The sequence below is a fragment of the Sylvia atricapilla genome, chromosome 1 (genome assembly GCF_009819655.1).
Source record: "Sylvia atricapilla isolate bSylAtr1 chromosome 1, bSylAtr1.pri, whole genome shotgun sequence".
NCBI classification, from domain to species: Eukaryota; Metazoa; Chordata; class Aves; order Passeriformes; family Sylviidae; genus Sylvia; species Sylvia atricapilla.
The window spans coordinates 87,673,945-87,700,493 of record NC_089140.1 but is presented as its reverse complement, the minus strand read 5'-3'; the positions used below and the strand labels follow the sequence as shown (position 1 = coordinate 87,700,493).

At 37.6% G+C, this 26,549-nt stretch overlaps 1 protein-coding gene across 1 annotated transcript in view; it reads left to right on the top strand.

Moving 5' to 3' along the window:
- Positions 1 to 26,549, top strand: part of MOCOS (molybdenum cofactor sulfurase) — a 203,077-nt gene that overhangs the window by 7,432 nt on the left and 169,096 nt on the right. Inside the window, exons 2-3 of the mRNA XM_066327179.1 lie at positions 18,997 to 19,086; positions 21,645 to 21,711. Coding sequence (XP_066183276.1) covers positions 18,997 to 19,086; positions 21,645 to 21,711 — 157 coding nt within the window. The remainder of the gene's footprint in view (positions 1 to 18,996; positions 19,087 to 21,644; positions 21,712 to 26,549) is intronic.

Below are 26,549 nucleotides of genomic sequence, written 5' to 3'. Positions count from 1 at the left end.
TATGCGTGACACTAAAGTATTCGTAAGGTGGGGTTTTAAAATTTTTTTGCTTCCCTGAACTTAAAAAGGGGATTAAAGCAGAAGAAAATTCTTTTTAGGAATATGTCAGCTTCTAGTTGATATAATTATTTTTTCTTCCTAAGTTAATAATGATGTCACCATGTCTGCATATTGAGAACCACTGACTGGTTCCTGTCACATTTGGTAGAAATGAATGTGTTTTGAGGAGGCATTAGGAAATGAGTGATGTCGAAACTGAAGGTGTGGGACAGGGATGTCAGAATTATGGAGAAACAAGATGGGCATATAGTAGGGCAGGGAGGTGTAAGGACAGGCCATAAAGCATTCGGAAACCAGACTTAATTACTTGAATTGCTAGTGACTCAAGTTGTCAGGCTCCTGGCAGTATTTGTGCCAACCCAGATAGATCCTGTGCCTTCGTGCTCTTTGCCCCTTCACCTTCTGCTGTGGTGTAGAGAAGCGATGGTCCGTGAGATGCCTGCGGTGGGGATGTGAGCCCAGGTAGGCAGTGCTTGTCAGAGTGGCATGCAGGAAAGTGTGAAGTTGCTGTTTTCCCCCCACCCCCAGTATGTGAAATACATGTATTAAACTGGGAGGCAAGGCTTGAGAAATCTTTCTCCCCACAGTATTTATTTCTCCTTCTTGCTTTCAGCATTGTCCTGACTCACTCATGGTTTCTTGTAGCAGCTATGGGAATATGGCTTTCACATGAGGAGTAAAAACCAGATATTCTGTTCTCATTTAGATTAGTCCCTAGAGCACCAGGATCTAAAATGCTTCTGAAAGAAAGCTAAGAACATAACTGGACAGGGATTTTGTCACTTATGGTCTTCCTAAAAGAGAGAGATGTGATCACAAGGATGTGTATTTTGGTGACATCATTAGCTGTGAAGGATGATTACACAACTAAGCTTATTTCTTCTGCCAATATGCAGAATAATGTTCCAAATTAAAATTTGGAAAGATGACAGGAAGCTTATTTGAAGAAATATTCATTAATTAAATTAATGGGGTGTGAATTAATTTCATTAATGCACAATTAAACACCGAATATCACTGTGTGTACCCCTCTGCAAACTTATGAACGGGTCAGGTGGAGTTACACAGTAATCAGAAAGTTTCTCCTGTAATTTCTTCCAGAGGAAGAAATTGAAGCCCAGGATTTTCCACGTTTATGATCATGCCACACAGTACATTAAAGATGTCATCATTCAGTAATTTGGAACTGATGGTATCAGTAACAGGTTCCAGCATATGTTGCCTTTCTTTATAAAAAAGGACTTTGTATTGCTGTTGAGTAAAATACCCTGTTCATCTGCTGTGCCATTCATTTCCCAATTTATTGAGGGGTGTACCTAATTAAATGTGTCTCAGAGTTGCATTTTTATTATTTGTGTGGCTGCCTATAATTTCTTTTAATGTTAAAGAGTTAGAATTGTCTAAACACAAATTGTTACTTGGCTGCTCTGGTAGTATGCAACTTTCTTTAAATCTGTCATTGTCTTTGATTCATCACACACTAGGAAAATATTTGTTACATATTTAATCAATTTAGGTGTGTAAGCCCAGTGATCAGAGTGGCATTTCTTTCTGTAATACCTTGTCCAATCTCACTGTGATGGACAATTTGCTTTGATAATGCACCTTGCCATCTCATGAGACTGGATAAAAAAAGATAAATGAATAGCAAGATAAAAAAGATAAATACCTAGCAAGAATTCCCTGCCTGGCAGACTGAATGGCCCAAAATTAAAAGACTGCACGAAAAAGCAGCTTTTGCCAAGACGTGTTGCTTTCTCCTCCCCACACACATAAACTCCCTAGTATTCGGCTGGGAAGCTGACCAGACTAATGTTCAGACAAAACTCTATGTAGGCTATTGCACTCTGTTGTTGGTCATAGAGTTTGTGTTCACAACAAATGAAGCATTTGATTAATCAGTAAATTCCCAAAGAATGCAAATTCCTCAGAAGTACCGTATTTTTGGCAAGCATTGGAATGTGCTGCTCAGGAAGGTGCCGGAGTCACTATCCCTGGAGATTTTCAAGACATCAGGCATGTGGCACAGTGCTGTGCTTTACTTGGCGAAGTGGGGATTGATCACAGTTTGGAGTTGATGACCTTGGAGGCCTTTTCTAACCTTAAAGGTCCTATGGATCTGTGATATCACGGAAGGTTGTCATGAGGTGTAGAAGCATGATAATGTTTCTCTTCTTACTACCTTAGCATGGAGGTTTAGTGACAGGTACAGTGCTGCCAAGACAGCCTGATATCACGAATGCAGGAGGAATGTTTGCCCTTCTAAAAAGGAGATAATTTAATACCACTACAAGTGCATGAAAATATGTGCCCTTTAAATACATCAGAAGTGACTTGGAAGACTTGGACTACATAAGAAATAAACTAAAAACCATGTAAGGTATCATTTGGAGAGCATGAAATTACATGCAAGAGACATTAAAAAGCAAAAATAACCTTTAAGGCATGACTCAAAAGATGTACTTTTAAGATAGACTAAGGAAATAAGAGTGTGACACCTCTGAACTGCACAACACTCACTTTTTCTGGGCACAGAGCAGCCCATGTAACTGGGACCCACAAACTCCTTACCATGTAAGTTTTTCCATTTCTGGTATGACTGAGATGTCATGTCCCGACAGATTTTTTTTTTTCTTATGAAATGAAGACCTCTTTTTATAAATTGTTAGCTCTTCAGTCAACATTTGATCTGTGAATGGTCTTGGTATCACTCCGAACTCCCCAAGAGCAGAAATACAGAAGGGGAGGATTATGACAGCTGTAAAAGGAAAATCACTTTCTGTGTACATTAAATAACCCCCAAAAGCAATCTTAAATTACAAAGCTGAAGTCGTAGTGAGAGCCTTCCTTCCTGCCTACCTGCCTACCTTCCATCCTTCCTTCCTTCCTTCCTCCCTTCTTTCCCTCACTTCCTCCGAGGTTTTTTTGATAAATGAGTTGTGGATTTCGGTGAAATTATTCAAAATTTATGCTCAGGTGAAACTCTCTAAACTGGAATTTGACAAGAAAGTCATAGCACCAGCAGCTTTATCTGCTCTTTGTCCTCCAGGGTCCCTTTCAGAGTAAGAGGTTAACTTGTCTAATGATCACAAAATTAATTATTTGTTTTTCTTCTGCAGAAAGAGCAAAGGTTCTGATTTTGGGTTGCATGGAAATTTAGCTTTTCATTAATTAAAATTGCAGCTACTGAGGTACTCACACACAGCTAATGGCTCTACAGCATTGAGGAGATTACCATGCATTGAAGTGGTTCTCCTATGAACAGAGCACTGCAACTATAACTCCAACATAAAGGAAATCTATTCCTTGGGAAGCACCTTTTTTCTTTCAGATACTAACAATTTAGCATTTGTTGCTGTTAAATATTTTCCTTGAGAAGGGTTGACCAAGAGTTCAAGTCGCTTCAGTTACATTCCTCAAAGCCTCTGTAAAAACATTGAGCTGAAGAAACACGTGGGTAAAAAAAAAAAAAAAAAAGCTTTTTAAATATTCATGATTCCTGTCACAAAGAGCTGTTTCAATAGTAACTTGAACAACTTATTGTAAAGTTGAGTTTTAAACTTTTCATCTTCTATTTTTGTAGTGGCCTGAGAGTATTTGTTTGGAAAATAGAATTTAAACTGATCTTTAGTCATAAACTACAGCTTGGAACAACCCCAAACTTCTGTGAATGAGTAAGAAAGCCATGATGGGATTGTTAGGAGCTTGGTGAAGCTCATTTGCAGGGCACAGAAGCACCACTGCAGCACAGGGCTCTGGAGCCAGGGCTGCCTTCTAGTGAGCACTGACATGGCCCCAGCTTCTACCATCCATTGGGAGACTTGTGGACAGGAGACAAACCCTTCATGTGGCACTATGGGAAGCCTCCTTGAGATGTAAGCTGTGTAAAAACAAATCCTCCCTACATCCCCTGTTTTTCAACACCATTTTGCCCAGAGGATGAGGCTATTCCAGTAAAATGCTCTATAGGGATTGAAGCCGTCTACTTCTTTATCTTACAACTCATCCTCTTGGTTGTCCTTAGAAGCCTGTAATAGTACGAGGTTGAGTACTTTGTGAATGATGAAAAAGTATAAATTCTAGTGAGTTACTTCAATACTTTATTTTTGTGAGTTTCCTTTCCATCTGGTGTTTTTCAAGAGTTGGAGAAATCTTCCCCTCTCAGCTCCCCCAGCGTCAAATTTAAACACACCTGCTTTTGTTGGAATATTTATATCCTGATTAGCAATAATGAAAGGCAAATCAGGCTTTTTAGCTCATGGGTGCTAAAGTTACCCATTTAAAAAAATTATGAAAACCTCTTTTCCTTTGGATTTGGAGTTCACTGTGTGTAATGCTTGTTTGAAGGCACTCAGTCGATTCTCCAGGCTTTGCATCACTGAGCGTGACAGCTCCTGCGAGATTAAAGAGCTGTTGCCATCAGAACTTTATTCAGTTTTTCTTTCATTTCAGCAAGTACAGAGAAGGAAAGGTGTACTTGTAAAGTGTCACAAGGATTACACTGCAGTGCTTTTTGGATAAACTTCAGTGCCACTGAACGAGGGGAAACAGTACCAAATAATCTGATGACAGCTGTCATGTCTCCAAAAGTGTCTGATTACATCTTCAAATTTGAATGCTGGCTATCTTGTGGATTCATTCACCCTGAAGTATCCATTACGTCTGTTTTCATCCATTGTGGCCATAGGAATGTGATTAGGCACTAAATTAATCAAATAGCTGTTAATTTACAATGATCTCCCCTCAATCTTATATGTGAAATGATTTATAAAGAGTGGAATATCTGGAAATTTTGGGGAAAACCTGTCTTTGCCTTCTTGCAACTTCTTAAAATGCTTCCTAAACTTTATATTTAGAGACTGTATTTTGTCTTTAAAAATTATTTGGATTGTTACAGGTATTGAAATAGCATGAGAATTTCTCAAATGAATTAAACTGATATTTATAATATAATTATAAAAATCTTCTGGGTAAGAGGGGTGAAGCATGGAAGAGAGTCTCTTGGGTCTTTTATTTTAGTATAAGAGATTCTGTGTGTATTTGTGGTGTTTGCTTGGTTGGTTGGTTTGTTTTATAATCTAGCTATATGACTTGGGGTCATTCTAGCCACTACATATCTCCTTTTTGTTTGTTTGTTTGTTTGGGGATTCCTTTTTTGTTTTGGGGTGGTTTTTTTTTGTTATTTGGTTGGCTTGGATTTTTGTTTTGTTTTGTTTTGTTTTTACTGTAGATTTAATTTCCCCTTAGTTGTAGAACAGAAATAGCCGAATCCAGAGGAGAAACTTTACTGTTTAGGTTCTTAATTCAAGTGAGATATAGCCAGTGTTGCATATGTTGAGTCTACTTCACTGCACTGTGTGTTCCATGTGGAATGACTCAGATGAAAACAGCGGTCTAGTCTAACATATGTAGTCTCTGGATGTATGTTGGCTGGGGTTCCTGGCTTGTAGACAGCAGTATATTAGAAACAAACCAAAACGCTAGGAAAAAAAAGTTATATATGGAAGAATCTAGTCTTTTCAAAACTGCCTGTTTCTTACTGTCTTTCCACTGACCAGTCATCACAATGGGTATATATACAAATGTTGACCAAAAATACAAATAAATGTGTCTCTCTCTATAAACCTGTGAATTTTACTCTCACTATGGAGAGAACACACAGCATCATCTTTCATAGCAGAAGGAGGGAAACTGTTCCAAAATGGAAGGGGAGTGGGGGAAAAAATCATAGAATAGGCATGGAGAGCAATTTGCCCTTAATACCTTTCTTCTTGTTCCTCAGTCAGAAAAAATGGGAAAAAAGAAGTCTGTAGTCTGCTCTGTAGTAAAAAAATATAATACTCTGTACACTCTGCAGTAACTGATCTCACAAGGTTCACTTTACCCTTATTTTCTGTGGAGGCAAAGTACCAGATATATGCTGTCTGTACAAAATATTGAGGAATACTTGCTTTCCATGTGGAAACAAACTTCCTCAATGCAGTTGTCCCACATGAAACCAGCATTCTGTGCAGCTGATTGCCTGGGCTCATTCTCAGTTTACTCTTGGGGAGCCATTAATTTTGTTATGGTGGTCATTATATGACATAATAGGGATCATTTGCATTCCAGTATTTATGGCACAAGTTTGGAGAGGAATTTTTGGACATAAATAGATCTGGAATGAAACATGTAGAACCAATTGTTGTATGCAGAGTTAGATGCATTCTTTGAGTTATCATTGTTTCAGGGTATTGTGACCCATATTTTTTTCCCATTAGTTGTTTGAATTTTTAATAGTCTAATTTGAAATATTTTGGGCAGATTGTCAGGTGTCCTACTGAACCAGATTTACAAAATTTGTGATCTTACAGTTCTGTGGAAATTGGATCCTTCTTGAGGTAGCTGTAACTAAGGACACAAATGAAGCCATGCTAACATACTAATTTTAAATTAATTTTTTTATTTAACCAGTGTGATTTTGTTGTTCATTTGCTTAGAGGTATGATTCTTTCCCTTGCAGTTTCCAAAGCCCTGAGCTGTACCTTGGCTTTTCTATGCTCCACTAGGAGCCTTTACTCACTATTTTAGAATGTGGTGTTGATGTGTTTAGGGTTTTCATTTTTTCGTAGCCTGAGTGTTTTTTTTGGTGAAAAGTGTTCATGCAGTTTTGTTAAAAATAAACATAATTACAAGTTAATTTCATTTTAATGACGAATAAGTAGCTTTAGAATGCAGGTTATGGGAACTAAATGTGCCTTTGTTGCCTTAAACATACTTGCTTTGGGGGAATATGATAATAAAATGTCTGCAACCACAAATTCAACAACAACAACAAAAAGTAGAAATTTTGAGGCTATAAAATAAACTCAGTGCTATTCTGAGATGTTACTTCTAGTTATAGCAAATCTGAGGATGTATTTTAAAATTAACAGTGCATAAGTTAGCTTTGAAATAATAGCAAACTACTATTACTTTTCTAATTATGGTAATACTGTTCATTATTAAATGGACAATTCATTGTCATAAATAATGCTCACCTCACTTAAAATTCCTCTCCATCCTCACTGTGTTAAGGAATCAGTTCCTGAATTTCTTCGCTCGTGTAACTCTTCATGTGTCACCAGACATCCTCTGCCCATGTAATGATGAGGGTGTTCAGCCACCTCGTTTGTACAGCATCTGTAGAAGTGGTCTGTGAAGAAAGAGCGGCTTTTGGCCTGGCTAAGGAATTCCAGCAGCTCTAGCACTTCTGTGTGGCTGTGCTAGTTATGGAGGAGGCTCTCTATAGGGAATTGCTACTCGGAATCCAGTCCTGTAGTCACTTCTGGAAGCAGTGTATGCCATGTGTAGTTTTATCTAGGTAGCATTTTCAAGTACTTTGTGTCAGAAATTGAGAAAGATATGTTGTATGAACACTGTGTCTGGTCTTGTCATTTATTCAGGTATTATACAGCTTGTAGGGAAGATCTTGATTTTTAAAGACATCGTGTTTTCTTTGAGGCAAAGTGCAATAGCTGGTGTTGGGGCAGAGTTGTGAATTTAGGCTCAGAGTTCAGAGATTGGGGAAACTGGAATATTTGTTTTCCCATGCATAATATTTTACTCATTTTCAAAGCTACTCTAGTGTTAATGAGGCCATTTGTGTTTAGTACTTTGAATAATTTATGATGAAATTATAATTCTCTTTAATTTCTAAAGTCATTAGTATTGAAAGAAGCCCTTTGATTGAAAGAAATTATACTGTGATCTAGTGAAGCACAGGTGTATGCTTATAAAACTGGGATGACATGATAATTGCTTTACTGATCGATCCATTAAAAAAACCAAAAAATGAAGAAATGTGCTACATTTTTCTAGCCAAAGGAATCCATTGTAAGGTTGCTACCACAAATGAAATTCTCTATATTTATATCAGTAGTGTCAGACTGTTATTGGGTTTTTATGATGCTCAGATATTTGTATCTCTTAGTGCTAACTTAAATCGAACTAACTTCGCAGGTGCCCCAAATACTACTTTAATTTAAACATAGAGCATTCTGATAAACAAAGATGAAAGGAGTAGTTGACTGATGTGACTTGCATTGAGCTGAGCAGGTTTGGAACTCAGTCCCCAGTACTGGAATTCTATAGTGGATGCAAATTTATTCAAATTAGAAGTGTGCCTGACTCTCTGCAACAATATTCAGTGGTAACCGTGGTTAGTGGATTGTTACCAAAAGTTAGTTTTGTTTTTGTTGAGTGTTGATGATATTCTGTAGATGTTAATTTTAATTGAAAGCAGATGTGAAGTTTTGTTTTTGTTGAGTGTTGATGATATTCTGTAGATGTTAATTTTAATTGAAAGCAGATGTGATGGCTTCTTGGTTATGACTTTGCCAAAAAGTTTAAAATGTACAATTTGAGAAGCGCTAGAGAAGAGACAGTGAAAAGAGCTGTAAGGGAAGAGAGTCTTCAGGTTCACATCTGCTTTTCCTTATGTTCTGCTATAAGAAGCAACATGAAAACACTAATTATCCTCTAAAGGGGATACTTATGTACATATATTTATATACCCATCTCAGCTCTGCATACACAGGCACATTTGTGCATATTTGTAAATAAAGGTGAATGATATGTGCTAGGAGGAAACAGAGAATCACCTGGATGCCTTAAACACAACTCTGGAGCAGTTCTTCATTTGATCTAACTGAGTCTAGCAAATTGATTTGTGTGATTTTGAGATTCTATTACTTATGCCTGTTATTACATCAGTCCTACTCCTCTTGTCTATGGGTTATTACAAATGTTGCACTTTTAAAATTGATAGCTGGACTTTTAGAGGGTGCATACATACCCTAGGGACTGAAAATGTTCTGTAGCTGCCAGATGAAGATACGGCTATATGAGCCGTCCAATGCTTTTGATTAAAGAAAGGAAAATTTCACTTGTTTCAAGAGTCATTTAAGCTTCTGTAAAGATTGTAACCCAGCTCTTTAACTTGGCCTGGAACCAGAAAGGTGGTTAGTGCAGTATGTTTAAGAAGTGATGGTTATAGTGTATTTGTTAATGGTTTAACTGTGTTCAGCAGAGCCTTGTAATTACTTCAAAGGCTCTGGATACCTTGATGTGTGTTCTCATATTTGAGTGGAATTTGCTTCTCTTTGCAGAGCCGAGGTCTGTGTGACCTGAAGGCAAAGTTCTGCTTTGGCAGAACTACAATTTATTCATTGTAATGCAGCAGAAATGCAATCAGACTCTGCATGGGTTCCTTTCAAAGTCACTGGACTTCAGAAAAGACTTTTTTTGTTAGGTTGCAGCCCTTTGAGTTCAGAGAGCCTGTCCTCTGAAGGTACAGTATCTGTACCCTGTGCAAGGTAATTTCTCTTGAAGAGCCACAAACTCCTCCTTCTAAACAGTATTTATGGCAGTGTCCAACAGTGGATTGTTGCTGCCCAAAGTCAGATTCAAAGTAATTACCAAACTTCCAAAACTTGTGTCAAATGCTAGCCAACCTTTAAGAAAGATGGCTGTAAATGACATGTTCGTGCCAATAGCTCAAGAGATTTTTAGTTTTCTTTCAGAAAGCTTTTATATGGACATCAGGGAACCTAAAAAAATTGAGTACCTGGAGGCTGCATGCCATTATTTGTATTTAAAGCCAGTTTATTAAGTAGGATTTCTCTCATATACTACTGTATTCAAACCTACTCATTAGGAAGCTGGTATTTTTGTCAGAACTGGTTAACAAATCTCTGCAGTTGTCAAACTGTTTCAGGATTAAAACCTTTGGTTTCCTATAACAGTATTTTTTGATAAATGTATTTTTCCATTCCTAAAACATTTCTGAAATGGTTGTTGAGCATTTGAATTTATGCTTGGGAATGCCCCTAAGAAATAGAAAATTACTCATAGAAACTAATTTAGGTCGATTAGTAACATAAGGTAATAACAAAACATTTATGCCAGTGTTTCATTGCATACCTATTAAATTTTATTTACAGAAAGTTGTGTCTGTTAGTTTTTTGTGGGTGTTTTTTGTTTGTTTGCTTGTTTGTTTGTTTTCTGAGTGGAAGCAATTTGATTTTCCAATTAGGAGATGCTTTTTGTACTGAAATGTTGCAAATTGGTGGAGGTATCAGGAATATACAGTCAGTCTTAAAAAATTTTACAAAGCAATTCTTACTAAAAAAAAGAAATCCTTAAATAAGAAATAAGGTTATTTGATGAGTTCTGTTACTGATATCTTCATACCTAATGTGGTCAATGAACTTCAGTAGAGGTAAAGCAATTGAGTATAATCGTACCTTTTAGATTGATCTGTTTATAGTTGAATAGTTTCACCTGAGAGAGCAGTTTGGATCAAATACTATATAACCAAAGATAATCTGTGGGAACTTGGAGCTAAAAGGTTTTATGATTGAAAAATGTCAATTAACCCAATACATATGTGGAAGAAAAGCTTATACGTAGTTTTTTATGCATACTTACTATCTTCCTAATGAAATCTCAGTATTTTCTCTGCCTCATTAAAAGTAAATTGTTTGTATTAAGTCATAAGTATTTACTCAGTAGTGATACTGAAAGTCGTATGCTTAACATTTTCACACCATCATTGCTGTCTCATGTTTGTGGTTCCACTTTTTGTTGGCAGCTGCTCACTGGTGAAAAGGAGATACAGGAGATCTTGGTCAAGCATTATATATGGGCATTTCAACCATTTGAACTTCTCCCTAGTTTAATAATGCTGGGTTTTTTTCTGACTGCACTACAGTCATTTAGGAATGTAAATCAGGTGAGGAATAGCAATTAGGAGTGTAACTCAAGAGATCTCGATGTGTTACTCTAATGAGGTTTTTTTTCCCAGTAAAGTTAGGGACACTTACTCTAGGTTTCCGAAATTCTGAGATATCTTCTGGAATGCCTGTTCTACTCCCCAACTCCTGCTCTTCAATCCCCTGTTGATCCTAGAGAAAGGGCTTCCAGTTGGAAGAGGCATGACTGGGATTGAAACGAGTTGTTGGAATTACCATTTATTATGAACAAAGAAACACGGCAGTTTTGACCAGAGCAGTGGGGAGGTGCTACCGGGTTGTCAAGGGAAAAATACCTGTTAAAGCTGAGTGGCTGATGATGACTTTTAAAGCAAAACAATGCTGACATGTGAGATATAAGAATACACTGATAATGGAAAAACAACTTGAGATGTAGTTTCTTACTATGAGCACACAATTTTTCAGCACTGTTCTGGTTTGAGCAAATCAACTAATAATCTTCGACTAATAATTATAACTTGTTTATAATATGGAGGTAGCTTAGCTGGTGAGTGCTGTAGCAAAGGACTGCCCACTGTGGGCCAGGAGAAACTTTTTAGGTCTCTCATCTTATCAGTGTGGTTTTTGCTAAAGTCCTCACTCACTTTCTTCATTCCATAGTCTTTGAATTCATGCACAGTTCCTCTTGGTAATGTGGTCATTTGGTTTTATGTATTTTTCCCTGAAAGATCAGATTTATGCTGAATGGAAATTTATGCTTCACTTATTCTTACATCCCTGAACTCAATCTTCTTATTTCTTCCTGGACTTTTTGCTGGATGGTACAAGGAAATCAAGGGCCCTAAATGTCTTTGGGGAACCTTGTGTGAAGAACTTCCATTGGAGAATAACTTTACCACTGGTTTGCAGTAGCAGCTCTGCTTCTTTGCCAAAAGAAGCAGCAGAGAGAAGTACTGGTACATTCACCAAACAAGGCATTAACGTGCTCTTGTCATCGGGAAGGAATGATGGCTGGGAAGTACTTCTGCAGGGCCTCAACAGTAGGGATAATTGATTTTTGCTGTCTGTCATTGAGTGTTAATTGTGTGTACCAGTTCTCATGTAGGTGTTTAATTATTGCTGTGGTTGTAAGTTTAACCCAAGGCTCCAGCTGCTAGAAGCTCATAGAAATAATTTCTGTGTAATGAAATGAGTTTTAAGGGAAAAAGGATGAAGAAAAGGGTAAAACTCTTTGGTTTTTTGTTCTGAACTTAGTTTATCTTCTAGTGCTTTTGGAGACACATAAAATAATTTAAAAGGCTTTCTATATATCTTTGCACAATTCATTTGATATATTTTGGTGAGAATATTGAGTCACTATTTTGCCCTAGACTTCATATGAAGCTCATTATTTCAGGTCACAAAGCAAGAAGTAAAACTGACTAGAAAAGTCAGTTTTAAACATTTTTAAAAGTCTGTGGCTGTTTTAGGGGAAGAAAAGGAGGGGAAAAAAGAGCAAGAGTATTCTACTAGAATGTTTAGGTAATGACTGCTATTATAAACAATTATTATGATTCCTTAAATACTGTTTTTTACCACTGTATTTTCATCTCAAGTGGGAATTCTCTTTCTTACACAAAACTGCCTCTTTCCTACACAAACATGAATGTTTTGGTGAAATTTTCTGGAAAACCAACAAAAGCATTTCCTGGTAATAGAAAAATAGAACTTCTCTTTCAACACTTCTTTCTTTTGATCAATTGCACAGAAAGGGAAAAAAAGAAAGAGACTGAAAGATGGTCATATCTTTGCCAGGGAGGTGTGAATGCTGGTTTCTGTCTGAGCAAGTTGCAGTTATTTGAAGACATGCATGAATATGAATCACTTGTGATGTATATTTCATCCAGCGACAGAGAGACAGGCTGCAGTAGGTTATTTGTTTGGGGCTGAGGTATCTCTGGTTCATGCCCACAAATAAGACTTCAGCGGTCTTACACAGCCCATTAAAGCTGTCCATGGAAATAACATCACTGAGTGCAGTCAATATTTAGTCCTGCCCCAGTGATGCACTGAGGAAAGCTGTGCCTTACGGGTGGGCCTGTGAGGATGAAGAGGATGCTGATTGACCCCTTTACTGCAGTCTCATTTAACACAGGAGTTGCCAAATGATGAAATTTGATGGCATGCAGTTTTTATTGATATTTTTTCGGTAGCTCTGAAAAATGCATAGGCTTGGGTGTGATTTCTTAGTAAATGTAAAAAAAAGAGCTTTGTTTTGCGCTCCCCTCTTCCTCAGTACCAATAGGAAGCTGTAAAGTGAAATCTGCAAGTACGGACTCATGTACATAGAACAGTGTCAATGCATAATGACACTGAGTAACCTTACCCAGCTAAAGAGCTTTTGTGGAGCTGGTATAGCCCCTGCTGAGGAGTACAGCAAGCAAAGAGTGTGTGGTATTCTCTGTGAAGGGTTTTGATGTTCTGCCTACTTTGCTGTAGGTAATAATGCAGTGAGAGCAAATAATGCAAGCCAATAGCATATGGAAAAAATAATGGGAACTTATTATGGATAAATGTAATTGCACGTTTCATGCTTTGCTTTTTGTAATGAGTGCATCAAGTCAAACACTCAAATACATTAATTAAACACCATTTTCCCATGGAACTCAGTGGCTGGATAGCAGCCCTTAGAATATTGGTGCCATTATCCAGGTTGGTCACAGCCCAGTGCGGAGCAGCGTTCAGCAGTCAGGTCAAGTTGTGATTACTCGAATTGATAAATTTGGTGCACTGGAAGAATGTGCCCCATGGCTGTGGGCTGACTGCTGCGTTACTTCACCAGGCCTGCAGCAATTAAGTCAGATCATGCTGAGGAGCAGTGTCTCCTTTAACTGCACAGTAACTATTCAGTCTTTGAGCATCTATGGCCTTGTCCATCAAGCACTATGCTTTTGTGGTCTTTTGAAGAGCTCCTTGGCCCTGAGCAAGGGAACTAAAACATTACCTCGTCTAGCAGAATAGGACTGTTTAGATGAGAGGCGTGTTTTTATTGAGAAAATGTATTCTGATGTGATAGTTTTTGTCTAAATTGATGCCAAAAAGGAACTGAAGGTGCAGGTAAAAATATTCATTAAATATTTAATCCAGAAAATATGCAGTGAAGGCAAATCTCAAGCCATATTAGTAGGATTTTGTTTTCTTTTAATGTGCTTCATTAAAGGTTTTGCATTATGAGGATCTTTATCTATTTTTCCATACAGCGCATAGACTTATCATGCCTTGTGTCAGGAATTTCAGGCACTTTTAGAAAGGCTGTATGTACTACATTACATAGGTAAAGCAACTTTTGCTATTTAATTTAGGAGCCTCCCTTGGAGGAGCTAAGTCTTACACAGTGACTGAAAAGAAGGAGCTGACTCTAAAGGATATCTGACTTAGATTACTAAAATAAACTGGTGGCTGGATGAGACCCAGCCATGTGTGCTGACAGCCCGGAAGACCAGCCGTATCCCAGGCTGCATCCAAAGCAGCACAGCCAGCAGGGTGAGGTAGGTGATTCTCCTCCCCCTCTGCTCTGCTCTGACCTACCTGCAGTGCTACATCAGCTCTGGGATCCCCAGCACAGGAAGGACATGGACCTGTTGGAGCAACCTAGAGGAGGCTGCCAAGGTGATTAGAGGAATGGAGCACCTCTCCCATAAGGAAAGGCTGAGAGAATTGGAATTGTTCAGCCTGGAGAAGAGAAAGCTTTGGGGTGACATAACTGCAGCTTTCCAGTGTTTGAAGCCTACAAGAAAGATGAAGAGAGACGATGTAGTGACAGGACAAGGGGGAATGGCTTCAAACTGGAAGAGGGTAGGTTTATATTATATACTAGGAAGAAAACTTTTACTGTGGGGATGGTGAGGCACTGGAACAGATTGCCTAGGAGAGCTGTGGATGCCCCATCCCTGAGAGAGTTCAAGACCAGGTTGCATGGGACTTCAGGCACCCTGGGCTAATGGAAGGTGTCCCTGCTCATGGCAGGGTGGTTGGAACTGGATGATCTTTAAGGTCCCTTCCAACCCAAACTGTTCGATGATTCTATGAATCTGAGGTGCCTGATGTGATCCTACCTGTAAAACCTCTCTGTGTTCAAATGATATCTCCCTTGTCTACAATCTCTGTATAGCCCACTTCTCCCTATTTTGTCACTTGTTTTTCTCCTGCTTATGTTTTGGTATATGGAAATGTGATATTTATCTTTTGACAGATAATGGTTAATTTTGCCTTCAGCTTGTTTTTATATAATCTATTTCATACTGGTTTTGTTAATATTGCCATACTTAAGATATATATTCTCTCCCTAGGGTATTTTCTGTATCTGCTTTCCAAGTAATATTGTGTATATAATCCTACTGAATTGCAATTATATCCACCAATCAAAATTCATGACTCTGTAGAGTTGCTGCCTTGTAACTACACATTTCATTCTTTATTATGAGACTTTTGGCAATATAACTGGCAGCCTATAATCAGCTGGAGTGCAGGAATTTTGAAGTGTCAGGGCTGTGAGAAATAATCTTTGAAGATCAGGTTGGTTTGTTCTGGTGACTGTAGTAGAATCACAGAATAACAAAAGCTTAAGGAGGTGAACACAGAGCACCTGGACGGTGTGTAGGTAAATTGGTTATTTTTGGAAGTGATACTTAGACAAAGTTCAGAAATGTGTAGCACCAAGAACAATTTCAAGCATTACAAGAACATATTACATAATACCAAAGTAGTAATCATTTTGCCAGAGAGGAGCTGGGTGGCTAGACATGGGTTTATGGGTGGGTCATGAAGTAGGAGACACTTAGTGCCATGTAGCACCAGGCCATTGTAGGAGATGCCTCCAGGGTGTCTCTCTGTGCTTACCCTCTAGACTGTCCTCTGGGTGGTAGACATTTACACAGCTTAGCAGTTACTAAAAGATTTAGTAAAGATATTACTGCCTTGTTCAACTTTCAATTCATCAAATGATGTCTTTCAATTTCTTCTAAGTCAGGTGGAGTCACATTTTAGACAAGCGTGCTTTTGTCAGAAGCAGATATTTGGCTCTCAAAGATTAATCTGGTAGCTTCTCTTTGCCTTGTATGTTTTGCAGGTTCTCAGACTTTTGCGCAGTTGAGTGTTCTTGCTCCAATATTGAAATGCTCCAAATTAAATTATCTTTTTTCTTTTAAGAGATTTTAATGTTCAGTTAAACTGGACAGTCCCCTGGCACTTATGAGGCTGTATGTAAGTGTGCACTCACGAAGTTTTACAAAGAGCCAAGAGCACACAGGGATAGTAAACGCTTTGTTAGGTGAATTGTAGCACATAAGGAGATCATAGAGTTCAGCTGAGAATTTTTCAGCAGGACAGACTGGCCTGTATTGGTTCCCAAAGAGTTCCCCATGTAAAATTAATCTGCAAGGATATTAGCATATGAATATTGCAGCTTATGAACCAATACTCTGGCTGAATAACTCTCCATAACTAATGCCGACACATTGAATGGTTTTTGATATTTGTATTAAAAAAACTCTACTTCTGAAATATGATTTTATCAAATAGTTGGTATATTATTAGGCTGGTGAAGTCAGTTACACATGCCAAACATAATAGTATGTAAATTAAACTAAAAGTTAATTTTATATTTTCCCTGAGCAATGAAACAACGTCCTGATGGATATTGCATTTTAATGTTCTTTTGGTTGATCATATTATATTTTCTTTCTCCTGTTATTTCCCATAAACAGTATCATTTCATAGCGCTGACAGCCTATATACTAAATACCACAGTGAAACAATGGGAACTGGATTGTTCTCTATATACTGACAAATCTCTTTGCTTAATGTGCATTCAATAAAGATAATATAGCAAATGTTATTAAACCAGAGGAAAAAACACAATGAAAGTTATGAATGTGGGTTTTTTCCATGGTATTTTACATGTGCCACTTTTTTTTTTTTCTCTTCTTTAAAACTACAATTTTGTTGAAATAAGACAGCAAGGAAAAACTACATCATAAAAGTGCAATAGCAATGAAGATATTTTTTCAGTGCAGCCTCAAAAGATGAGAGAGCCTTTTTCTTTTTTTGGGCAGTGGGAGAGAGTATTAAATGCTGTTCTCTGTTTTCAATTAAACAGCAGCATTAAATATAAAATAAAAGTTTAAGAATTAATGATTTTTCCTTCCTCAGCTAAATTTTCTCGCAGATTTTAAAAGTATTATACCCATAGGAGGAGTTTAAAAAATGACTAGCTCATTTTTATACTTCCATTTCACAGAACTGCTATATTGTCCTTCATCATGAGCTGCATAAGAAATCAAATTTGAAAAAACAGTTAAGGGCCCTTTACCTAGAGGTCTTTTAGTCTGCACTGTCTCACAGGGGCGTTGGTCAGGATGGGAAGTGCCTGTCCCTTGTCAGTGGATGGTTTGTGTTTGAGGAGCCTCAGCTGGTTGCCTGGTTTTTGCTAGTGCTGTAGGTCTGTGAAATTACTTCAGTGTTGTCTCCATCCTTGGGGCTGGAAAGGGCCAGCTGCTCCCAGAGGAGCATCACTTGGCTGTGCTCCTGCTGCCTGTGAGAGCCCAATGGCACCTCTGTGGAGGCTTTGTTGGAAGAGTGTTGGCCAGGTTCCCTCCAGGACAGCAGTCCTTCCACCTGTGTCTGGCTCTGAGCTGCCTTTCCCACCTCTCCATGCTGTAGCCAGTGGCCATCAGCTGCCTATTGTCCTGACTGGTGCTGTGGGAGCTGGTGGAGGTCGTGGCTGTAGCTCTGTGCTTTATCTCCATCTCACAGGGTGTGCCTGAGCTTTTGGTGCCAAGCTGCAGGTCCTGGGGTGGCCATGGTGGGTGTGCATATGTGCTGCTGGAGGGAAGGCTGCTGTCCCCTGGCTGGCAGAAGCTGTGCCACAGTGCTGGGCAGTGGCCTGGCCGTGTCCTGCCATGGGCAGTGTGCCTCTCTCCCTCCAAAGCCCTGCATTCCTGCGGAGAGCTGAGCAGCTGTTGGGAACTGAGCAGGACAGACCTCCATATGGATTTTGACCCGAGTGCTTGTGTGCACTGCTTGGAAGAAACTTCCTAGGTTTCTTCTTTTCTAAAAAAGTAAAACCCTCTAAAATCTGTACAGCTAATAAGTTGACCCTAGTTTTGTCCATGCTCTACCCCTTGAAGCACCTTAAAACACTTGACAGACTTGAAGCCATCATTAAGGATTCTGCTTCTGCTAGGCCCTGCAAGTGAGGAAATCTTAAAGCAGGAGAGGATTCTTCTCTTTTGAAAATAAGGGGTGGGTGTCTGGATTGGTTTTATTATTAGCACTGCCTTACAGCTTTACGCACTGGATCACTGCTACAGTAACATAATATATATTATTATATATTTCCACATGTCAAGGTTTCTCGTTTAAAGCTTAACTCAATTTTAAATCCATGTGGAAAAGGAAGACCTTTAAAATACTTAATAAATTCTAATCTTAATCGTATTCATCATTATTAAAATTTGAAATAGGTTGAAATACTTAAGGTATGTGAAATGAAAAAACTAATAAAGAGCATGAAACACACTGGAGAAATGGAAGAATAATTGCTAAAGATTAAGAATGGCCAAACATGAAAAAAACTTCATTTCCAATAAGCATTTATTTAAAAGTTTTGCAATAGCTTAATAATATAAAAGGATATTTTAAAAATGAATTGAATGTTAAGTGCAGCAGAGTGTTGAGACATGATTAAATACATTAAAACTTATACTAGTCCTGTTTTTGGGCTTCAGACATGTTTTAGGTCCTGTCAGTTCTTGAGAGGGTTGCATCACCTGTCAGCAAGGAGGCAACATCACTATTTGTGTTGCTGTTAATAATAATTATTAGCATTGTGGTAATAGTAGTTTTCATAATAAGTAGTGCCTAGAAGTAGCAAGGTGCCGTGGCTGAAGACACCAGCTTGCTCAGTTTTGTACAGGCCAAATGAAAGATTTTTCTCTTCTAAAGGTGGAATCTAAACATGAAAGGAAGGACCTGTTTGGTTTTAATTAAAAATTAGACAGTTAATCAAAATGTTTGCCTTCTATTGTCTCATCCTTTTTAAAATTTTTTTCTGCTAGTGTGTGAAAAGGGGTATTTGAATGGTGCACTTCACAATGTAATCTGTGGGAGAAAATGACATTAAATATTTTAAAAATTGAAACTAGGAATTTTATTTGTATTTTAGGTATTACTTACCTTGATCATGCTGGTTCAGCACTTTTTCCAGAGAGTCTGCTTAAGGCTTTTACTGATGACCTCAGAAACAACGTTTATGGTAAGTGCAAAGCAGTGTTCCCGTGACTGCTCTCAAGTCTCCATCTAAATCATTCAAAACTGACCTTCTTGAAAGAGGCCTTCTGCAGGTTTTTTAATACTGCTGTAGAGTTGTTGGAAGAGCAGTGCTTTTACAAAGGAGGCAGAGGCCTTTTGTATCACCTCTAGCTTCATTTTTTGGTGGCCAAGGACCTGTTGATGTTGGTGAAGAAGAAAGATCAAAGTGAACATGGATGTTGCATGACTTATGCACCAGGCTTGGGATAAAGAAATACGTTTCATCTATAAGCACTGTTCATTCTTTGTGGGTTTTTTTTTCACACAAAAATGTAAACCCAGTTTCTTATGCAAGGACCAGAATCCAGAACACTCTCCTTCTCAAAGAGAGTCATCACAAAGAGCTTATACTGTGACTCAGTTTGTAAGTGTTTTATTCAGAAGAAAGCATAGCTCAAAGATCCCAAGTGAATTTAGGCACAGAATCATTGCTATTAGACTTTGCTCTGCTCTGGCTATTAGACTTTGGTGCCTACTCAGAAGAAGGATAGATATTGCCAAAGCAATCCTGTGCAGAGGAATGTGAGTAAAAGTATCTACAGAATTGCATAATATCTGGGTGGACATTTAACTATTTCAGCACCACCTGTAAGTATTTCATCCCCAAATCTTCTACCTAAACATTTCATTCCTTCCTAATGTTATTATCTAGCCAAGAATCACCCTGGGTGTGATTTTATACAAAGTTAGCAGCAACCATTGTTTAAGAAATATTGTTACTGTGTGAGACAATTTACATTAGAGTGAGTCATTGTCAACCAGAAAAAAATATACTGCACGGTATTATGTTGTGAGTAGTCCCACTGAAGTAATCAAGTTTCCTATGGTGTGTTACTACCTGTGGGTCATGTGTCCTTTTTGCTAGTTTTGTGTCTTGCTTGTGCTCCCTGATACATGGAACAAAGGGATTCCTCAGTTGGGAACTAGGCACCACTGCTTTACAAGAATATGCTTGTTCACTCCAGCACTGGCATGCATGTGCTTATCACCTGGGCAAGCCACTTGAGAGTTTTGATTAGTGTTCATTTTCAATGTGCCATTATGTCCTTTCTCCCTATTCTTTTTCCTGAATGCTGGCAAGGGTGGGATCCAGAGCATAAATTTAAGTTCCACTATAAAATAAGTGTTATTCTTGATAGGGATAGGGGCTTTTTTTGTTATAACAAAATATGTCAATTTGATTACATTCAAGATCTCCTATTCAAGTGCATGCCAGTGATAGGAAAATTAATGTTCTGTCACCACCGACATTGTAAAGTGAAATGTATGCGCTCTTATCTTAGTTATTTCAAACAATATTGGGCTCAACCCTTCTAATAAGTATGGTCTCTGGTAGAAAATAATTAATTTGTGAATCAACTGAGTGCTTGTGAATAGAAATAGTAGTACTGCCAGTTTGGAGCAGATTTGCATAGTACCTATAATGCTAACCTATCTAAAATGATAGCTATCTGAAATGATAACAAGAGCTCCAGAATGGTCAGGTTTTTTTTCAGTTACATCTCATACTCCAAGGACAGTAAATCCTGTATAGTAAGAGTTAATTTAACAAACATGAAGGAGGAATTTTACTTGCAGTTTTTTATTTTCTTGGTGATAACCCACAGGCCCAAAGAACTGCAGTTTAGCTGTTACATGTGCAAATGAGGGAAAGTAATATGAGTAAGAGGTAGTCTCACTTCTAAATTGAAAATATTTGAATTGGAAATTACAGAAAGGCAACATCAGACATGGGAAGTCTAAGTATTATTTTGGGGTTTGAGCTCTAAAGTTATTATTTTCAACACCTTTGCTCAACAACTTTCAGCAGAGTAACTTCTAAATTTTGAAAAGAGTAGCTAATATTGGAGCCTGCTGCAAAAACTGTGTTAGTATAGCAATTTTTTCCTTATTCTCTTTCCAAACTGTTTTGGCATGTTCTCCAAGTATTTGCTAATAGGAAAGTGTGCTGTGCCTGGGTAAATATTGCTGTAATCTTCTTTGCTCAGAAAGATAAAATCATGCTGCCTTAATTGTTACATTTGCCTTTGCTGAGCTGGGCTAAGGTGGCTACTAATTTCGCAATGAAATTTATATTACAATGCATTGTTTGAATTTCAGACACTAAAAAGCCAAAGACTAATTTTTCATTCCAGTCGTAATTATCTGTTTTCTCCAGATCCTGTCTTTTGCTTCTTAGCTACTGCACACATGCGTTTATGAATGTGCATTCTGTCTGTAGGTTTCCTAGTATGTTTGTGCAAATGCAGTTTCATTTTTCTTTTTAGGGAAACTGCCTAAGTATTAGTAAGAGACCCAGCTGAAGTTTCTAGGTCTGTCATAATTGCTTTACCCTGTTGTATCTCCCTTCTTTTGACTAAGGAGCTTTAGGGAATTGCTGTGAAGTATGCATTGAATCTTTATCATCTTTTCAGCTCGCTTGGTGTAATACTTTGATAAAAGAGAAATTTAATAGCAAAATTGTGATTAATGATTAATTTCTGTATCTCTGTTGTCTCCTAGGCAACCCTCATAGTCAGAATATCAGCAGCAAGCTGACATATGACACAATCGAGCATGTTCGATACAGGTAGAATTATCTTTTTTTTTCAGATGTTATATGATGCACATGATAGTTTTCATTTTGGTTAGGCCTTCACTGTTTTGGTGACTTTGATATGATACTGTTTTCTAAGGATCATCTCTCATAGCTAAAGAAAACACCTTACTTTTAAAACACAAGGTATTTGGACAATCAAGTCTTGGATGATATCAGTTCTTTTTCTCCCAGATGCCCAAATCCTCAAAGTCCTGTAGTTAATTTAGTGCTCTAATACAAGTCCACATTTTTAATTAAGACCTAGGACTTGGAATTTCAGAAGTGATTATTAGTAAGATAGTATGGGAAGGTAGTAAGGTGGGACTAGGTTCAAAAACATGCTTAAAATTCAGATAAGATTAAATAGAGTGTAATGGCTTGTGAGAATTTAAAAAAAAAGCTTATGTAAATGTGTACATTGTTTTATAGCTGGTACTTACTTCCACTGGAGTAATAAAATACCTTTTAAAACAGTTTTGTATAAATCCTAGGAGTAGGAAGGGAAAAAAAAAGGGAAAATTGAGTGTTGGGGCTTCTGGATATGGGCAAGAAAAGGAAATGATTAAATAACGTATTCATTTAAAAGTTCAGGATGGAGTGTGTTGAAGATACATTTCTCGCCATTGATTTGTCATGATTTACATCATGACGTAGATATATACCTTAGGCACTTGGTTATTGGTTTTAGGGATTTGTTTCAGAAGACCACTGCTATTTTATAAGACACATTTTTATCACAGAATATGGATGCTTTGAGTTTATTTGCCTGCTTTTAATGATACTCTTAAGGCAAGTAAAGAATGTAATAATGCATTCCTATTTTATCTTTTTCCTTGAAAGTAAATATTTCTCCAAAACACATCACAGAAATCAGATCAATAGCATTGTAGAGTTCACAGTTGTAATGAAGAAAATCTGCTTTATACCTTCCTGATGCATTTCCTCTGATTCTTTTTATGGAAGTGTAAAAACTCCAAGTTTTCTAGTTGGATGCTGCTGCTGGCTATAATCTGTTTCCCCTTTCCCATCACCAGCTTTCTGGGGAAAGCATTTCTTTTTGCTTCTACCACAACCCTCTTTTAATGCTGTGCAGGATGACAACCTATTAATGTGTGGCCAAATGAAATGAGAGAGACTACCCATGAGGAATAGCTGTTTTCAAAAGCAGACACTCATAGCCAGTTACGGCAATACCCACAGTCTGCAGAGTCTTTTGAGCAGACCTGTGAGCTCACATGCAGAGTTAGCATTCTGATTTCCATTTACTCAGTGCTGTTGCAATGTTGCTGTTTCACAGTTCTGCTTATGAAGGCACAGTAGGAAGTGTAACTGTTTTTAGAATAATTACTGTTGTACTGTGTGTTCTTCGTTGTTAGGGAGTAAGGAAATAGGCTTTCACTGAGTAAAAACCTAGATTGCTTAAAAAGAAGTTACATCTTCAGCATGTTTTATTTTGGATCCTGCTTTAAAAAAGGTTGAGACTTTTTCAAGGGCAAAATGGGAGATGAAAAGAGCATACCAGTGTTAGTACTGAGGGTTTTTTTTGTGTGCTATGTTTTTGGTTTTGTTTTTTTTTAAATGCCCTCTGCATCTAATGAAGATTTTTGGTATTACACCTGATAGAATTTTTCATCTGTCCCTGAAGAAATGCAGCCATTTTTAAACTTTCAATAAAAATTTAAGGAGCATAGTTGTCAAAAAGGCATAGTCATAAAAATTCAGGAAGAAAATGCCCCAAACCTACTGTCAATATGTCAGCTATCCAAAATGCAATAAAAGTATATTAAAAATCTATGGTTCTATGCCGTTGGAGCTAATCAAAATAAGCAGTATGACAAGACAGGGAGACAGGCAGCTCTGTCCTGCATCACAGTGGATAGGTTGGATTCCCGTAGTGAAAAAATAATTCAGGAGGTAGTTTTAGAAATCTTAAAATGAGTTGCTGGCTCGTACTTTGGCTTTTAGCACATGGCTGCAGTCATAAGTATAGCTTTTTTCTTCAGTGTTTCACTCCAAGACAATGCTATTTTAATTTTTTAATTTGATTTTCTGAAATAATAGTACAATCAACTAACTAAAAATCAGCACAAAACTTAACTTTAGATGTATATTTGCTGATATGGGTGGCAGCAGCATCAGAATAGGCTTTCCTAATCTGTCAGTCTACACTGTTCAATGGTAAAAAGCTGAATGACTTGGTTCTACCTTCATATCTGCTTGACAGAGAGAAACCATTCTTAGAATGTGGCTTTGAAGAGAATTACATAAATAATTAAATTATTGAGTCAGCAGATGTTTTCTCTGATTTACAAAATTATAATAAGGTGCTTTATCTCTTGGCCACCTCAAGTGCAATGAGATTAGAAATTACTATTTTATTCTTAAAAACATTGCTTCTCTTTTCTTAACGCAGACTGCTGAGTGATTTTAAACACTGTGCATACCTCAACATTAGCTATGAGTGATGCTGGAAAGAGCAAGCAAGAAATGTGATAAATCTTACTGAAATGTATTAAATGTGTACATCAAAATTTACAGATCCTTCTTTATTACTTTGCTTATGGATGTATGGTACTGCCATTGCTCCACTTCCACACAGCTGGAGAGCAGGAGTACAGTATCTCCTTATGATGGTGCAGTTTATGTAACTCAGAAATTCATTACACTGAGTATTAAACAAGCCTTTTCCCATATGCAAGCATTTTAAAATACTAGATTTCTGAATATTTTAAAACATTGTCCTTGTGGGTCTTGTACTTGCAATATCAAATAGTGCAGCAGTGTCTTCTAACCAGAACCAGACTGAAGTTGTTTGAAATTTGTGGTATGCTTAATATATACAACAGGATAATTTTTCATTTAAACACAATGCCTATTGTCATAGAGTTTTGATCTTCATCCTTGACCTTTCAGGTCCTATGAAGTGTTAAACTGAATCATACTTTGGGAATTCAAATATATATAATTTAAAAAGTCCAAAAATTTCAGTTATGTTATTGGTACCGAGCATCTCCTAGACTGTGGCAATATGTACATTACAGAATTTTTTCACTGAAGCGAAAGGATTGAGCTAAATGGGATCAAGTTAAAATATAGAACCAAAGGCTTCTCAAAATATGCTGTCTAAGTGAACTGTAAGAGGAGATTAATCTCTGTGGCCAGTACATACAATCAAAACCAGGTACAGTGGGCATGCACAAAATGACTGTAAATGGCTTAGTGTTTCAAAAATACATTTGTTTTTGTGGTAAAATACACAGGTGGTATGAGATCATGCTAAGGAAGCAGTCTCATACGTGCTGTTTAGAATTTCATTAGCATTTTATTTCTAGAGAACATTTCATGATAGCAAGATAGAACTTTACATTCCTTCTGCAAGCATCATAACTTGCTTATGAAATAAGTGTTTATTCCGAATCTTTTCTTTAACACATCTTGAAATGGTGCTTTGTGCAAAATAGGGATTTTTTTCTTAATTCCCAGGTTTAAGCAGTTCCATGTCTCAAAACAGTAATGTTGGAACTGATACATACATGAAAATGGGTTGACCTTTCCTGCACAGTAAGAAGTTGTAGATACAGTATCTGCTTAGTATTGATTTGTTCTTTGCAAAGGTCATTGACAGGAGACTGTATGGATGAGTGACATCTGAGCGCTGCATCCTGTCCTCCTTAATGGCACCCATCAACTTGAAAGGCTTGTTTCTAGTCTAGGGTGGTTCAGCCCTTTTGCGTGCTTGTTTTAGAACACCATTTGCAATCACTGCTTTTCCTGATCCCACTGCTCAGTGGGACAACTCTGAAATACCAGTCGGTGAAGTCCAGCAAAAGGTCACCGTGCTCACTGCAGTGACTCTATATGGCAAATGAGAGAGGCATTAGAAGATAATTAGGAATAATGGATAGGTTTTTGGAAGAGCTTAGGCAAGAGGGGTGATCTCTGCCTCACGGTTCATGAAATTATTTAGGTGTGCAATTAAACAACATCAGTGTGCCCACAGTGAGTGGCTGATGACATCCCTGTGGGCTCTGTAGTGCTGAGTGACAGCACAACAGGGGCTTTGGTGCAGATGCTTCTTGTTTTTCCCTAGGTTTTTCACACCTAGCCTTGTGTCAAAGGACTCCATTTTATAAACAGCTGTTTCTATGAGTCAATCCATTACTTTTGCTGGGTTTACTCTTTGCAATCCTATGCAAGATAGTAAAAAGCTTCTGGTCAGGGTAACAGGTACTGTCATTTTTGAATGTGTTAGGAGACTTCTTTAAGAACAAGTAAAATCACTTTGTTTTACTTTGGAACTTTGCTCCTGGACTTTCAGCTCTATTTTAATAAATTAATTAATCATTAACTTGATAAGCTGAAGCTTAGAAAGGAATTTACTAATGTCTTCTGTTACTTTTCTGGTAGTCAGCTTTATACCTTCATATATATATGGAGAGTAGTAAATAAAATTGGTACATGCACTGTCCTGCTCCCTGACTAATCTTTGTTGCATAGAGAGTCAAATCTGGAATGCTTCATTTATTGAAGGAAATAAATATTTCAGTAAAATAAATTAAAAGCTGGAGGTCAAGATTGCTGGTTTATGAACAAAAAGGATGAAACGCTTCTGGGAAAATCTGAGTTTTATTAATATGAGTGGCTAGAATGTTTTACATAGAGGTCTGAAAAAGACTGAGTGCAACCATTATTTTTTTTCTTTTTGATTCAGGAAAAAACCCTCAGGACTCTTCTTTTATAATATGTCTGTGACAAAGAAGTTATGGAGACTAAGTTTAAATGTGAACTTCTGTGCCATTGCTCTCTAGACAACATTCAGAGTAGCGAGG